Below are 15,126 nucleotides of genomic sequence, written 5' to 3' on the forward strand. Positions count from 1 at the left end.
AGAAAGATAGTCTGTAGCGATTTTTCCCGGAAAAACACGACCGGCTGGAGGCGTGACGTGTGGGCGGAGCTAAAGAATCACGAGCGCTGAGTAGGATTTTGTGTTGAGAGCGTTTGGAAGCTGTGACAGCTGTGAAGGCTGAAACTGAACGAGGGAGGGGAGGGGGATGCACTAACAAGGAGGCAGAGATATTTTAAGCAGTTTTACTCACCACATGCGGTTCCAACACACGATCGTGACCCTTTTTCGTTGGGACTGCATTATCCTTAAGAAATAAACGATGTGCAAATCCGGCGTCAAACTGGGCCTTGTTTGTAAAACAAGCATCTTCGAAATGCAGGGAACAAACAAAAACACTTGCACAACTCCGTTGATGCTCTGTAAAATAAACTCCATCCACTGGTCCCTTAATGCTGTTTTTTTTTTTGGTAATCTGTGCAGGGTTGTCTTGCCCTGGCAACCAAAAACACACTCCTTTTGTGACATTTCGCGACGCTCTCGCTCTGATCAGTGAATGCCTGTGCTTTCTCATTGCTCTGCTATACGGGAGCGCGCGCTCTTCTGGCAGAAGTGCCCTCAGGACCCATATAAGGAAATTCCACTCCATCTAACGTCACACAGAGCCATACTCGAAAAAAACTTTCCGAAACTTGTGACAAACCGGAAGGAGTATTTTTGGAACAAAAATACTCCTTCAAACATACAACTTAATTTTTGAAACTTTGTCCATGTTTAGCATGGGAATCCAACTCTTTAACAGTGTAAAAAACTCAGTATGCATGAAATAGCATTTCACCCCCCCTTTAAGCATTTTAATAGGTAAGCAATAACACTCCTGCTCAGTTAAACAAAACTTAAGACAGTTGTGACTAAAATAAAATAAACATACAAAGTCAATATAGATTGAAGCAGCTCTGAAGTGAACCGACTGCCTTAAAAGTAAAGTTTCAGTGGCATTTTCATTTCATCTGACCAACGTGTAATGTCTAATAAAGTAGCGTTTATGAGAGCAACATGGCTTTGTTTACTGCCCTTACCAGGGAAACATCTTTATTTCTGCTGTTCAAAAATTAAGATGAATATACATTTTTAATAAACCCCTCTGCTGTTTTTATTCAGAAAAAGCTAATGTGCCTTAAAAAAAAATTAAGACAGGTATGTGCTTTAAATGAAAACAGTTCTTTATACTTTTGATTCATCCCTTTTCTTTATTAAGAAAAAGATCTGTACTTAAAAAAATATTTTGCAATGTGTTTTTGCAGTAATTTTATGGTTAATATGTTATGGCTATAGATATTGCCCCACCCTGCTCATACAGTATTTATTTTATTTGCACAGGTCTTAAAAAGCCTTAAAAATGTTATGTTAAAAATCCTGCAGATACCCTGTAAATTCTTTATTTATTTATTATTATATTATATTATTATTACAGATCAGCAGTCTTCCCCATGATTGTTTAGCCTAGTGAACCAAACTGAGAGACCACTTGAAGGCTCAGGAAACCTTTGCAGGTCTTTTGAGTTGATAAGCTGATTGGCATGTCACCATATTCCAATTTGTTGAGATAGTGAATTGGTGTTTTTTTTTTTTTTTTTTAATGTGAGCCAAAATCATCATAAGTAAAAGAACAAAAGACTTAAACTATACTTCAGTCTGTGTGAATTTAATTTATTTAATACACGAGTTCACAATTTGAACTGAATTACTGAAATAATTGAACTTTTCCACAACATTTTTATTGAGATGCATATGAGGGGAAAATGTTCAACAGTTTAAAAAAAACTATAGTATGCTTCTATGTTCACTTATGAGGGGGAAATGTTCAGCCCTTAGTTTATAATGTCAAAACAATGTACACTTTTTTTTTTTATCCCAATGATCCTTGTGTTGCAATTTATCTCAATCATTCCACGTTAAGTATAAACGTGTGTTGAAGGGCATTGTTCAACCCACATTTTTTTCTGAAGAGATTTCTCACAAGAACTGAGGGAAGCATCCAACTTGGGAGGAAATGCGCATCTCACATGTCACCAGTGCGATAATGAATCGCTTGATTGTGTTGGGTGAGTCAGATTTCTCTTTCATTTACCCGTTATTTTTATTTACTGTTTACTTGGGCCTAATTATAGATATTTGTTATAATTAAAAAAATCAAGAACGGCAACAGTATAATTTATCCAGTTCACGCAAACTCCATTGCCTAACGACAGATGTAAAATAGGCTACATTATCTGTAGTTGTCTACCCAGTAACCAAACGAACTAAGCGTACGTCAGAAGCTTTGTAATGTTTATTTATTTATTTTTGTTACCTGTGATGTCTGTTTTTAGCACTGACCCTTGATATAGTTGTTGGCAGCGATGAAGTCACCTTCGTCACCGCAAGTTGCAGAGATGACATAACTTTGCACTGTACTTTCCATAAAAATTGTCAGAACTACACCTCTGTTACATGGTACAAGGTGAGCCACTTGTCCATCTGTCAAATCTCATATGACCACTGCTAGAAACCATATTCCGTTTGTTATCATGTTTAGCCAACGTCATGTTTACTTTCTCAAACATTTGGTGATGTGGTCATGTTCAGGTGTCTGGTAAGTTAATTAACATAAGGCGTTTTACGCTTAAAAACGCGGAAAAAAAGACTTGCGCCGCGTTTTTAGAACGCCTCGTGCATGCAAAACACGAGATGCGCGTGGTCTTTAATGTCTGTGGCTTTAAGCAGGAAACATTCTGAGACACATTCATTTCCTTTCATACACCCATTCCCCTTTATTCTACATCTAATTTGCATTAAATGAGTAGGCTAATTCAATCTCAAAAAATATTTTGTTTATAATTAATGTGATTATAAAAGAAGCAGATTTTGGTAGTATGTGGTAATACAGTATCAAATGAAATTTGAAGGAAAGAAAGTGAAGGTGCAATTCATTTTCATAACCTTCTAGTGCTGCAAATGCAGAACTATTCTCACACTTATATAAACTCACTCTTTTTTTTTCTCTCTTTTGTTTTTTTTTAGTTCAACGATAACAGCAGTGACGGAGCTTCAAAAATGACAATTGTCATCAAATCTGAAAATGTCATCCAGACTGATAAGCACAACAATTCTTTATCACTGGATAAAAATGCATCTTTGGTTTTAAGGAAAGTTACTCCTGCCAAATCTGGGATCTACATGTGTTTAATAAGAGCCAAAGCTGGAGGAATGAACTGTCAAAATCGGGTTAGACTTAATATCTCAGGTATTTCATATATTAATAACCAATTGTGAAAATAAATAAATGAATATGTAGTATAATATGTTATACAGAGTGTTGCACAGTTTGGTTTAGTTTCTATTGTTTAGATACATATTGCTGTCAGTTTAAAATTCAGACAAACAATATGACTTTGCATTGTTCTTCTAGTCATTTCTGTGCATGATTCATTTGTTGAAGACCATTTCTGGTTAGATAATATTGCCCCATTTTTTGTCTGCCTAGATTGTGTGTCAACAGCTTCACCCATCATCTTTAATTTCTCCACTAAGTTTACTAATGAATCATGGGCAAATATCAGCATCCCACTGCCTCGTGTGAATGATGAGTCAGTGCTCTTTGTCCTTTGGGGTTGTGTAGGATTGGCTGTGAGTAAACTTGTCCTCAGTGCTTTTTGCATATGGGTAAGTTTTTCTAAAGGTTGCTAATTCATCTCATATCTTCTGAGCATTTATTTTGTAAAGGTTTAGGTTCAGAAAAGCAGTAGATGTAGCCAAACACAACAAGGAAGTAACAAGTTTAAATACCAAAGCTCTTAAAGAAAACAACGAGGAATCTATATGACCTATATGACCTATATGTTTCTGTTTTCAGGTTTTCAAGGAACTCAGTAAACTTAAAAGAAGAGAGACTTAAGGACCAGCCACTGTTTACCTGCCATATGGTTTAATAATGTATTATCATCATTATTAGAATTATTTATAGTATTTTATACTATAATAGCATTTTTTACTTAATAGCTTTTATATTTATATTTTTAGTTTTCATTTTTATTTTTATTTTTATTTAATTTTGTCTTGTACATTTTTTATTTACTAATATTTTATTTATTTAAGTGTACCAAAGCAAATTGTAATAGTTTTAGCTAACAGTAACACTGCTTCCTACAATATCTAAATAAATTTGTATCAATTTTACTGCTTTAAATTGTCCATTTAATAAGGTTAATGACCTACTTTAAGCTTTTATAAATGTGTTTGTTTCTCTGTGTGTGTGGAAACTGGTTTGCTCCATGGGTGCAAATGTTCGGAAAAAGCTCACATGAGGTCAACCCCATGAGAAAAAAATACTTACACAGATATACTGTGCTTTTGACCATGTAATATATGGGTTATGACTAAGATTAGGGATAGTATCCTAATGTGCAAAAAAAAAAAAAACCAAAAAAAAAAAAAAAACGGTTTTATGAGACAACCATCACCGATACTCTAATTGAGGAAGTGGCCTTGTTTCATATCTGTTATACTTATTTACTTAACTTACTTATACTTATTTGCTCAACCAAATTCCAACCCATTCTTACTTCCAAGGCATGAAACTCATATGTAAAAAATAATAAAAATAGTTTAAGGGGGTTTTACAGCAATACCATGGAGAAAAAAAATTCAGTGAACAGTCATAAGAACTGTTTTTTTCTTAGTGTGAAGAACAGTTAAAAACTCTAAAGATACTTTTCTGCTATAAATAACTTGTGTGCAATGGAAAGTGTCCATGGATGGTTCTTTGTGAAATCACAGATGCCTTGATTTTTAAGAGTGTATGAAGAATCCCCCACAGCTTTTTACAGTGGCCAAATCTATTAACCTCCAATAATCAAAAGCACCATAACGGTGGTCTGAAGCCTCATACGAGAACTTTATGTGATGGACAGGCAGATATTTTTCATCCTTTACTCTCAAACTTTTTCTAACTCTCATCCCCGAAAGAAAAACTACATATAGGGAACTTAATGCTAAGTTCTGAGTGTGTGAGATGGTCTGCCCATTACATGACCATCTGGGCATTACTTGTCTGCAACAGCAAAGATATATGTGCTGCCAAAAACACCTGGTAAAGCTTTATAATTAAATCAGTTTGTCTGGTCCAGCTTGACATTATTTCACACAAGCGGATGCTTTATGTGATGTGTTGAGAGGATCAGCAGCAGCCAGCTCCCCTCCCGTACAAATCTATATTGCTCCAGAAAAGTAAAAAAATCACGCATGACCACTTTCTGTTCCAGTATCTTCCCTCTCACGAAGGCCAGTTCTGAGGGAATTAAAACCCAGGACAAATCCCCCTAAATCCACCTGCTCTGTGCCTTACCCAGGCCTTATCCATTAAAAACAAGGATTTAGCTGGCAAAACATTTCTCCAAGACCAACATCATCAGTTCAATACAAGCTTTACAAGCAACATTAGCTGTATTATTATAAGTGTTCTAATGTATTATGGCCCAGTTCCTTGTATAGTCAAGATATCTAAATTATTAAGGGACAATATTTTAAGCTACAGGAAGGATAATGAAGTTGTTTACCTGTTGATGGCAGTAAATTCGAGGCTATGTCTTCAATTCACTCTATTAGTGACTCAGTAGCTCCCTCTCCTGACTGATTGCGGACATTAATCAAAATGTACTTAACTCGACTTACAGTAAGTTGCTGGTCTTATTGTGAGTTATTCATCAGTGGATTTTTCTCCAAAGAAAAAATAGCTTTTGTATTCTTTACACAGTTTAAAAGAACGTCATATGAAACCGCTTTCCATTTTCTTTTGACATCACCTTAATGGCTAGAAAAAATAATTGTAACCTTTATTCATAAAGTAACCATTGGCTATGTCCTCTTTTTCCAGAACATGTCCTGGATAGGATTCTAGCACACATACATCACGGAGACGTTTATTTGACGTCTGCCTCCTACATCTGAAAGACATTTTATTTTAAAGTGTTTGTTCATCTACAATAAGTGTTATTTAGACACATCAGATATCAAATAGACATCTATTAAATGTCTTTAAGATGTTTATGATTTAGAATGTAAAACTAAAACTGACATCTTACAGACATCTGTCAGATTTTTGTACACAGCAGGTGCTTTCCATCAAGAGATCTTTAACAGACATCTTGCAGCTATCTGAAAATTTCCCTAAAATGTCCTGGTTTTGGCTTTGTTTTTCTATATGGCATGCTCCCTACAGTCCTCACACACTAGCTATTATTATACAGGTATGTGCATGGGATAAAGCTACGTACAGAAAACAACAACAAAAAAAGTATAGGCCTACTTGCTACCTATTGTGTTTTATTAACATCTACACCTACACCTACCCCAACCCTAAACCTAACCTTACAATAATGCAGATAGCCTACAGTAATTACCTGTTGTTCACCGTGATAATAATTATGCAATATCAATGTGCACATATCCAGTAGGACAATATGGCCATATCTGGTGGATTATTAAATGCCTTCCAGCTATTGGTAAAACTACATTTAAGTAATTACCTCCAGCAAGTATAAAAACAAGAGAAAGACTATTTAAATAAAAAAAAAATCTCAGCCAGACATGTCTGGAGAAAAGAGGACGCATTGTCACCCATCTACATAAAGCTATTTAGGTATTGTTTTTAGCAAATCAACATTCATGTCTCAGTTCAGGTATCTTTATTCCCTCACAAATCTGACTTCCTCTACTTTTCTCCATATTGAATATCCTGTTCTGGCAAATTGAGAACTGAGCACAACAATTTTGAATCATAAAAAGAATTAGTTCCACAAAGCTCAAACAGACAAAGATACTAAGAGTTTAATTTGACGCTTTGCTTCCTTCTGAAGAGTAAAAAAGTGATTTGGGAAATCTCAGAAAGCAGAGAACCGAAAGAGGGAGAGAAATGATAAGTACTGATCTTGAGCTCATTCAAATGATAGTTTAACCAGACATATTTTACCCAGAAATGTTAATTTTCTTCAATTACTCCGCTTTAAACTCTAAATGTTTGACTGTATTCTGCAGACCACAAAATTATTCTGAATGCTAGTAACCAAAACACTCTAAGTGACACATTATGGACGATGGGCTGTTTTTTTTCCAGGTATAACTACTTTTTAAGTGAGTGATCACATAATGAGATTTTCTCTTTTACGCGTTTCTTTCATTAGGCTGCAGGGGGACCCAAAGCACACAATAATGATTCGTTCATATTTTTGTTCGCCGATATTTCTTTCCTGGTGAGAAGCTTTCAGATCACTTCCATAGGATTTCTGCCAACTCTCATATATTCAGTGACATAGCAGATGTGTGTAGGTACCCAATGACCTTCCCCTTGCAATGCAATTGAGGTGGTGCTGTTGTACATTGAAGGCACAGGATATAGAGATCAAAAAGTCTAGGATTTTGTGTCATTCATTATTGACCGCTGTGGTAATCAGTCATGTCTTTGCTTTGAGGTTTGCATCAGCATAAAGGATGTCAATTACACATATGAGACTCCAAGACGTCATCTGAATCACTGGATGCAGCCCGCTCTCGCTTCAGGACTACAACAATTAATATCCCGAGAGTGTGAAGTCAAGATCATTAACGTCATTAGTTACTATCCTCACTGATAAGTGACTTGAGGCTCATTACTTTTAAGTGTTTCTGTACACTCTTAAAAATAAAGGTTCTTTATTGTCAGTGGTTCCACAATGAATTTTACCATCCATAGAATCTTTTTATAAAAGGCTCTTTGCAGTGGAAAAATGATCTTTAGATTATTAAAATGTTCTTCACGCAAAGGAAAATGGTCCTTTTAAGAAATGATCACTTCAGGGAACCAAAACTGGTTCTTCTGCGGCATCGCTGGGAACAACTTTGGAACCTTTATTTTTAAGTTTGCAGCCAGTTCATTCTATTTATTTGCTATATTTAAAAATTCAGGATCCATAACAGGATAAACCTAGGTATGCCATAGATTACACATGATTTCATAATCTTTCTAAAATACACTCGAAGGACATAGATTTGAATCCAACCAACAACTGCTCATTGCAGTTTTTCATAAGATCCAGTGTTTTATGAATTCTACTATATGCTGCATACAGGTTACCATTAAAGGTTTATTATGGAAGGACTTTGACCACTTTCTCATTTTATAGTTCATTTTTGAGCAGTGCAGAAGTGTTTATTAAGAACAATATAGTACACAGTTTTTCTGACATGTAATAAGACTAAAGAACAAACAAGTAACTCCACTGGGAGTATAATAAACAAATATTGACATTTAAAGTTTATGTAGATAAAAACATAAAGATTGCTTGCAATGATGCAGTCTTGGATTTCTTCTACTGTATCTTTGTTCATCTTACTGTTCCCCTTACAGTTCAAGTTAAATGCCAATATGACAACAGAACAGCACTTTTCATTGAAAGCATTTGTGGTGAGAATGAGAAGGAAGAGGATTTGAATCTGATCTGAAAACTCACACATCCACGCATACACAAACAGAAACGTTTTTTTTTTATAGAGACAGACTGGCATTCATGTATCACACATGAAGAAACTGAGAACACATGTTGTGATTAAGCTTAACCCTTTTATTTTATTTATGAAGACATTTGCTGGAGTTTGTGGCCACAAATACAAGTCAATTGCTAAAGCTCATGCACTAATAGTGTTCATAGAGTGCAAGCAAAGTCCTAATAACATTGCAGTGAGACTCAATGCAGGTCAGCCAAATAGGCAGGGTATCAAATTTAAACCACTAGACACATAAAAAATATAAACTATGTTGCTGATTGACGGAAAAAGAGGGATAGTCAGAGCCAACATGTTTAAGTTGTACTTTGGGTGATCCAAGTTCAAATATTGGTTTGTGGTCTTATCTTATCTGCCTCTCTCTTTCCAAAAAAAGAGAGGGCTATTTGGTGTTGGAACTGACATGTTTAGTTGTATACTGCGGTCTTAAATCTCTGACAAAAAAAATAAATAAATAAATTGTGAGATCCCAGTTACATTCCACCACTGAAAGGCAAAAATAGAGAAATTTGAGACTTTGACAGCTAAATGATCCACACATGATGACTGCAGCTTTTGGACTGGGATTGACTGCATAATGTTGCTAACTGGAGACAATCCAAGCTGAATCTGATTCTGACAACTATGAAAAGCAACAAAGTTAGTGACACCTCAAAAAGACAGACAGATGCTAAGTGCTCTGTTTTTGATGTCAGCAAGCGAGTTTCACCACAGACTGTTAGTAAGATTCCACTTCAGCAGCTTTGAGCAGATTCATTTACACACCAAAATGGCTCGAACACGGTCACTAAACGAAACACTGAAACTTAACCAAACTATATATAGCCTCCACATTTTTAACATATGGTACAGTGGGGTCTAGAAGTATGAGACCACTAGTTACATTTTTTTTCTTTTTTGCATTCACTTTATAAGCCTAATAATTTGAATCAAAAGTGAAAATGAAAAAAAAAAACATGATTTTCCAATGATCTATCTTATTATTCTGTTTGTTCATTTGCATTAATGACATCAGTATTTGAGTTTGCATGAACTCCACAAGTTTGTATAGAACTCGGTATGATGTGATCCAGTATACATTTAAATGATCCAAAGAGATAACGGTTTTGGCAAACTTGATTTTTTTTTATTATTTGATTGGTACAACATATTTCTGGTAAGATCCACCCATAAACATAACCATCAGTGGGCCATAAGCAGATAATATGTAAATGTACAAACAAGATCATACAAATTCAGCACCGATTTGCCAAAATGTCTTCTGAAAAAGTCACACGATGAGTGTCACTAATTTACTCATTTGAATTGGCAATTAGAAATAATGCAGCAATTCAAGTATTTAATTTTAATGTTAATCATCTCTTTTACACATTTTTTTTCTCATCTTAAATCCTAAAACTGTCAATTGATTTAATGAGATTTTAAATTCTAGATTTTCAGTGTCATTTCATACTGTCAGACCCCACTGCATAATGAATGCACATAATAGACACAACTAACACATAATTGATTTGCCCTTTCAGCAAGCGATAGGTCACATTCGATCCATCCCCAGTTCTCTAATTTTCTTGCAGCATCTGTGCTTTCCAAATCCTTTTTAGTGCTCAGCAAATTTCCATTTTTTTTTTTTTGAGTGCTACGGTCTGCATTTGTCTTATCTCTTGATATGTAACCTCATTATGACCACCATGCTTTGGCATCTTACATCAAGATAAACTTTTTCTTTGTACATTCAGTCTCCTTTCAAATCTGTCTAAAGTGGAGGCTGACAGCCAAAACAGCACAGTATCTCCTTAAAGGTCTTCCTCATTTCCAGACTGCGGCAGGCGTAGATGAGGGGGTCAATCACAGAGTTGCACATAATGAGGACCAGGTACGTGGTGAAGTGAGACATGTAGCAGAGGCAGAGCGGATGGTGTGGACAGGACACCAGCAGAATGAGGTGGAGGAAAAATGGTGCCCAGCAGCACACAAACACACCGAGGAGGATGGAGATGGTCACGGCTCCCTTCATACAGCTGCGTTGACGTGGGGCTGGGTTACCGGCAGCCGCTGGGGGTAATGCTGCGATTCTCTGGACGTGAAGTCTGGCGAGAAGAAACATGTGTACGTAGAGAGTGGCCATGAGCACCAGCATGGCAAAGAACATTGTGATCAGACAAACAATCACGGTCTTGCTCTCGGAGTACACTATGAAGACGATCCCACAAACCACACACACCAACCAGATCGCAGCGATGGCCACCAGCGCTCTGCGTACGGTAACTATGCTGTGGTAGCGTAAGGCGTAGAAAATTGTGACGTAGCGGTCGATGGCAATCGCCAAGAGGTTGCAGATTGATGCCACGAGAGAAATACAGATCATTGAATCAAACACATTGTCCATCAAACGCACAAAATGGTCACTGGCCACCAAAAGGTGACTGCTTAGTATGGCAATGACAATGGTCTCCAAAGAGTTCGAAACACTCACCAACATGTCCGCGGCAGCCAGGCTGCACAGGAAAAAATACATCGGAGAGTGAAGGTTCTTGTTCTTGACCACGGCCAAGATGACAAGGATGTTCTCCAGAAGACTCACAATACCCAAGGTGAGAAAAACCTCTGCCTGGATCTGAACCTGCTCGCACAGTGCCCCTGCTGGAGGATCAACGGTGCTGCCATTAGGAGGCAAAGACGTGCTGTTTGCAGGTTTCTGCCTTTCAAGAAACTGCAGGTATGAGTCGTTCATCAGGACTTTTTTAAGATAAATATATGGGGAAGAACATATAGCAGATGAGGGATGGAAATTACGGAGGAAACAAAAAAATAAAATAAAGCTGAAAAATTATAGAGTAAAAAAAAAAAAAGAAAAAAAAAGATTCATATAATGGAATAAATAAAAATAGAGGAATCTGAAAGCTGAAGGTGTAGTTAACAAATGTTGCAGTTCTACAATTGTTTGTTTTCAAAAATCCTCTGCTGCTCTTCTGTTTGTTGGAGATGCTTCTGTAGAGATGCTGTGTGATTCAGAGGCTCGGAGCAAACGGATTCTCGCTCACAGCCACTGGCTGTACGTCAGCAGATACAGCCTCCGCCTGCTCTTTGTGTGTTTGCTCAAGATTTTAAATGAAAGATGTGGGTACATACAGACACAGACACACACATTCACAGTGCATGGCAACAGGGAGGTGTGTGCTTTTTTCATCCAAATGAATAAATGATTGATTTAATATATTTCTCCAATGCTATGTCACGCTTAGGTTTTTCATTGTTGTTAATAATTTATATTAACCTTCTAAAGCTTATACACTATGGTGCATATGTGTCATCTTTATATCATATGTCATTGTTTTGGTTGGCATATTCAAAATGTGGTGTTCACGTGGGAAACACCTTGCAAGGGTCAAATACTTCTGTCTAGATCATGTTTAAATAAAACATGATACATTTAAAAATGCTCAGATGATGGATGGAAAAGGAAAGCTGAGACTCATTAAGTGATTTTAAAGACTTTTGACATGCAATAAAAAAAAAAAAAAAAAAAAAAAAAAAAAAAAAAAACAGTGTGCATGCCCAATCAAAGTCAAACACACCAGTTTACTGCAATTTACACCAAAAAAACTTTTTGTTATCCATGGAACCATGTTAAGTGTGAATCGGGAACACTCCACTATTTTTGAAAACTCCCTCAGAGTTAAACAGTTGTGTTTTACCATTTTCTGAGTAGGTGGTAGCACTTTAGCTACTTTAGCATAGGTCATTAACTCTGATTAGACCGTCAGCATCTCGCTTAATAATGACCAAAGAATTTCAATATTTTTCCTATTCAAAACTTGACTCTTCTGTAGCTACATCGTGTACTAAGACCGACGGAAAATGAAAATTTTTGATTTTCTAGCCTGATGTGGCTACGGAACTTTACTGCCGTACCACAGGTGCAGCAGGCACAATGATATTACACAGCGCCTAAAAATTGGCTACTGTTGGAAGTTAGCAAAATTCCTTGATTATTATGATCGGTTACTACTTTGGTTTGTCCTGAGGTATGGACCAAACACCCTCCTGACTTTCTCCCAGGTGTGGCAGCAGTGCTAAACGAAAGCCAGGGCAGATTGAACCGCAGCTTCGGGTTCCTGTGATGGAAACAGAGGCAGTTTATAACCCACAGAGCACTCAAAGGGAGACATACCTAAAGCTGCCACTGGAAGGGAGTTATGAGCACATTCCATCAGGAACTCGGATTGTTGGATGTCAGACAGTGGAGCATTCTTTCAAGATCCTGGTTGGCCCGCTCATATTGTCCATTGGTCTAAGGATGGATACTCGCAGAGGCCCCGACTTGTCTACAAAACTCTTTCCGAAACCGGGAGGCAAACTGAGGAACCCTATCTGAAACCACGTCGCTCAGTTGGGTGGACTCCCTCCGGGTGGAGGGCAGTTTGGGCAGGGGAATGAAATTAACTGCCTTAGAAAAGCGATCCACCACAGTGAGAATTACAGTTTTAGCTTTGGTGGGGAGAGGCCAGAGACAAAATCAAGGGCGATGTAAGACCATTGGCCAGAAGGGACAGGAAAAGATTCAATGGCTTACATTGGGCACAGATGGGGCAGGCCAACACAAACTTTCTGACATCCGCAGCCAGTGCGGGCCACCAGAAGCATTGGATGGCAAACAATGTTCTCCGAAACCCTGGATGGCAGACCAACCTGGACGCATGACCCCACTGAAGGATTACAGGGAGCAGCACAGCTGGCAACCTGGCCGCCAGGCACCTCCCCGGCACCTCTACCCCTCAACCTGCCTCCTCCAATCACCGCTCAATGCACCAAGAAAGATCCCTGACCACCACCCCTTCAGGAAGGGAAGCTTCAGCCGTAAATCCCCCTCTGGGGCCCCGGGGTGATGCTGAATTGGCCAAAGGAGTGCCCAACAGGCCTGAATCGAGCTCAACTTCTTGAAAATGAACTGGGAACCCACAGAACAGGTGCAGAGACAAAACAGGACTTTAATGTGTCAAAGGCTACCTGAGCATCCTGGTTCCACCTGAAGGACACTTTGGTGGAGGTTAAAGCCATGAGCGGTGCAGCTATCTGACCAAAATTCCAGATGTATCACCGAAAGAAGTTGGCTAAACCCAAGAAATGCTGCATTGTCTTATGGGAGTCTGGGACTGGCCACTTGGCAACAGCATCTATCTTAGCAGGGTCTGGGTTAATCCCCTGGTAGAGATGATATGGCCAAGGAATGTAACAGATTCGGCATGGAATTCGCACTTCTCTGCCTTGACAAACAACTGGTTCTCTAACAGACGCTGGAGGACCTATGTAATGTGCAGGGTGTGTAATTGGAGAGAAGTGGAGAAAATCGACAAACTGATTAATCATGTCACCCAGAACAATATTGACCAGACCCCGGAAAATGGCCAGAGCATTGGTAAAACCAAAGAGAAGAACCAGATATTTGTGGTGTCCTGAGGGGGTGTTGAATGCCATCTTCCACTCATCCCCCTCCCGAATGCGTACGCACCAGATGGTAGGCATTGCAGAGGTCTAATTTGGTGAAGACCCGAGCACCCTGCAACAATTCAAAAGCAGAAGACATTTAAGCTAGGGGTACCTGCTCTTTACTGTAATGCCATTCAAACCTCTGTAATCAATACTAGGGCGTAGGGAGCTGTCTTTATTCTGAACGAAGAAAAACCCCACACCGGCGGGAGAGGAGGAATGGCGAATGAGCCCAGTCTGTAGTGACTCACTTATATACCTGTCCATGGCCTCTCTTTTGGGACCCGAAAGGGAGTATAAATTACCCTTAGGCAGAGAAGTGCCTGGGAGAAGGTCAATGACACAGTCGTAGGGATGACAAGGAGGTAGCGAGGTTGCTGGGAACTGAAAACTGCACAAAGATCACAGTACTCTGCAGGGATGCCCTTCTAGTCAGAGGGATCCACCTGTGAAACACAAGACAGAGACAGCAGGAAAGCAGCACCTAAACATGACACGACAAGACTAAAATAGAATTATTGACAAGTCAATATGTCAGTTGTATTTCAGCAACCAAGGAGGTCCTAAAATTAATGGGGCCATAGGGGAGTCAATAATTAACAGTTCGATCTGCTCACAATGATTACCAGAGAGGGAAAGGCTTACACAAGGTGTTACGTGAGTGATGGTGGTGAGGGGACTGCCCACTAATGATCACGCCGTAATGGGCTTCGCCAGGGGAATGGTTGGGATGTTCCAGGAAATTCCCCTCAGCCACCGAATCCAGAAGGGTGTGGCCAGTGTGTGAACCTCCCTGGAAGGAAAGTCGAAAGGGCAGCTGAGTGCACGTTGCTGGAGAGTTTAAACAGGGAAAGGCGCCCACCAGGACTCTCGCATCACTAGTGGTCCTTGGCTTTTAACAGGAACTGAAGGACGAAATGGCCAGCCTTGAGTTCCTTCATAATAATTCATATTCTTCAAATCAGAATAGCTCACCTAAAAATGTCAGTTTGTTGAATACTCACCCTAAGGCCATCCACTTTCATTTTAAGTCATCAGAACATTGGCAATGGATCATTTGCAGTGAATGGGTGCCGTCAGAATAAAAGTTCAAATTGCTGATAA

At 38.6% G+C, this 15,126-nt stretch overlaps 2 protein-coding genes across 2 annotated transcripts; one reads left to right on the forward strand and one right to left on the reverse strand.

Moving 5' to 3' along the window:
* The first annotated feature begins 1,862 nt into the window (after positions 1–1,862).
* Positions 1,863–4,173, forward strand: LOC127963763 (uncharacterized). Its single transcript, XM_052563841.1, has 5 exons — positions 1,863–2,063; positions 2,331–2,461; positions 3,022–3,244; positions 3,485–3,663; positions 3,854–4,173. Exons 1-5 carry the CDS (start codon positions 2,012–2,014, stop codon positions 3,893–3,895), a joined length of 627 nt encoding a protein of 208 aa, XP_052419801.1. The 5' UTR covers positions 1,863–2,011; the 3' UTR covers positions 3,896–4,173.
* Positions 4,174–10,164: 5,991 nt separating this feature from the next.
* LOC127963053 (melanocortin receptor 3-like) lies at positions 10,165–13,483 on the reverse strand. The gene has a single exon (XM_052562712.1). It carries the CDS (start codon positions 11,264–11,266, stop codon positions 10,289–10,291), a length of 978 nt encoding a protein of 325 aa, XP_052418672.1. The 5' UTR covers positions 11,267–13,483; the 3' UTR covers positions 10,165–10,288.
* Positions 13,484–15,126: the final 1,643 nt, after the last annotated feature.

Source organism: Carassius gibelio, chromosome B8, assembly GCF_023724105.1.
Source record: "Carassius gibelio isolate Cgi1373 ecotype wild population from Czech Republic chromosome B8, carGib1.2-hapl.c, whole genome shotgun sequence".
Taxonomy (NCBI): Eukaryota; Metazoa; Chordata; class Actinopteri; order Cypriniformes; family Cyprinidae; genus Carassius; species Carassius gibelio.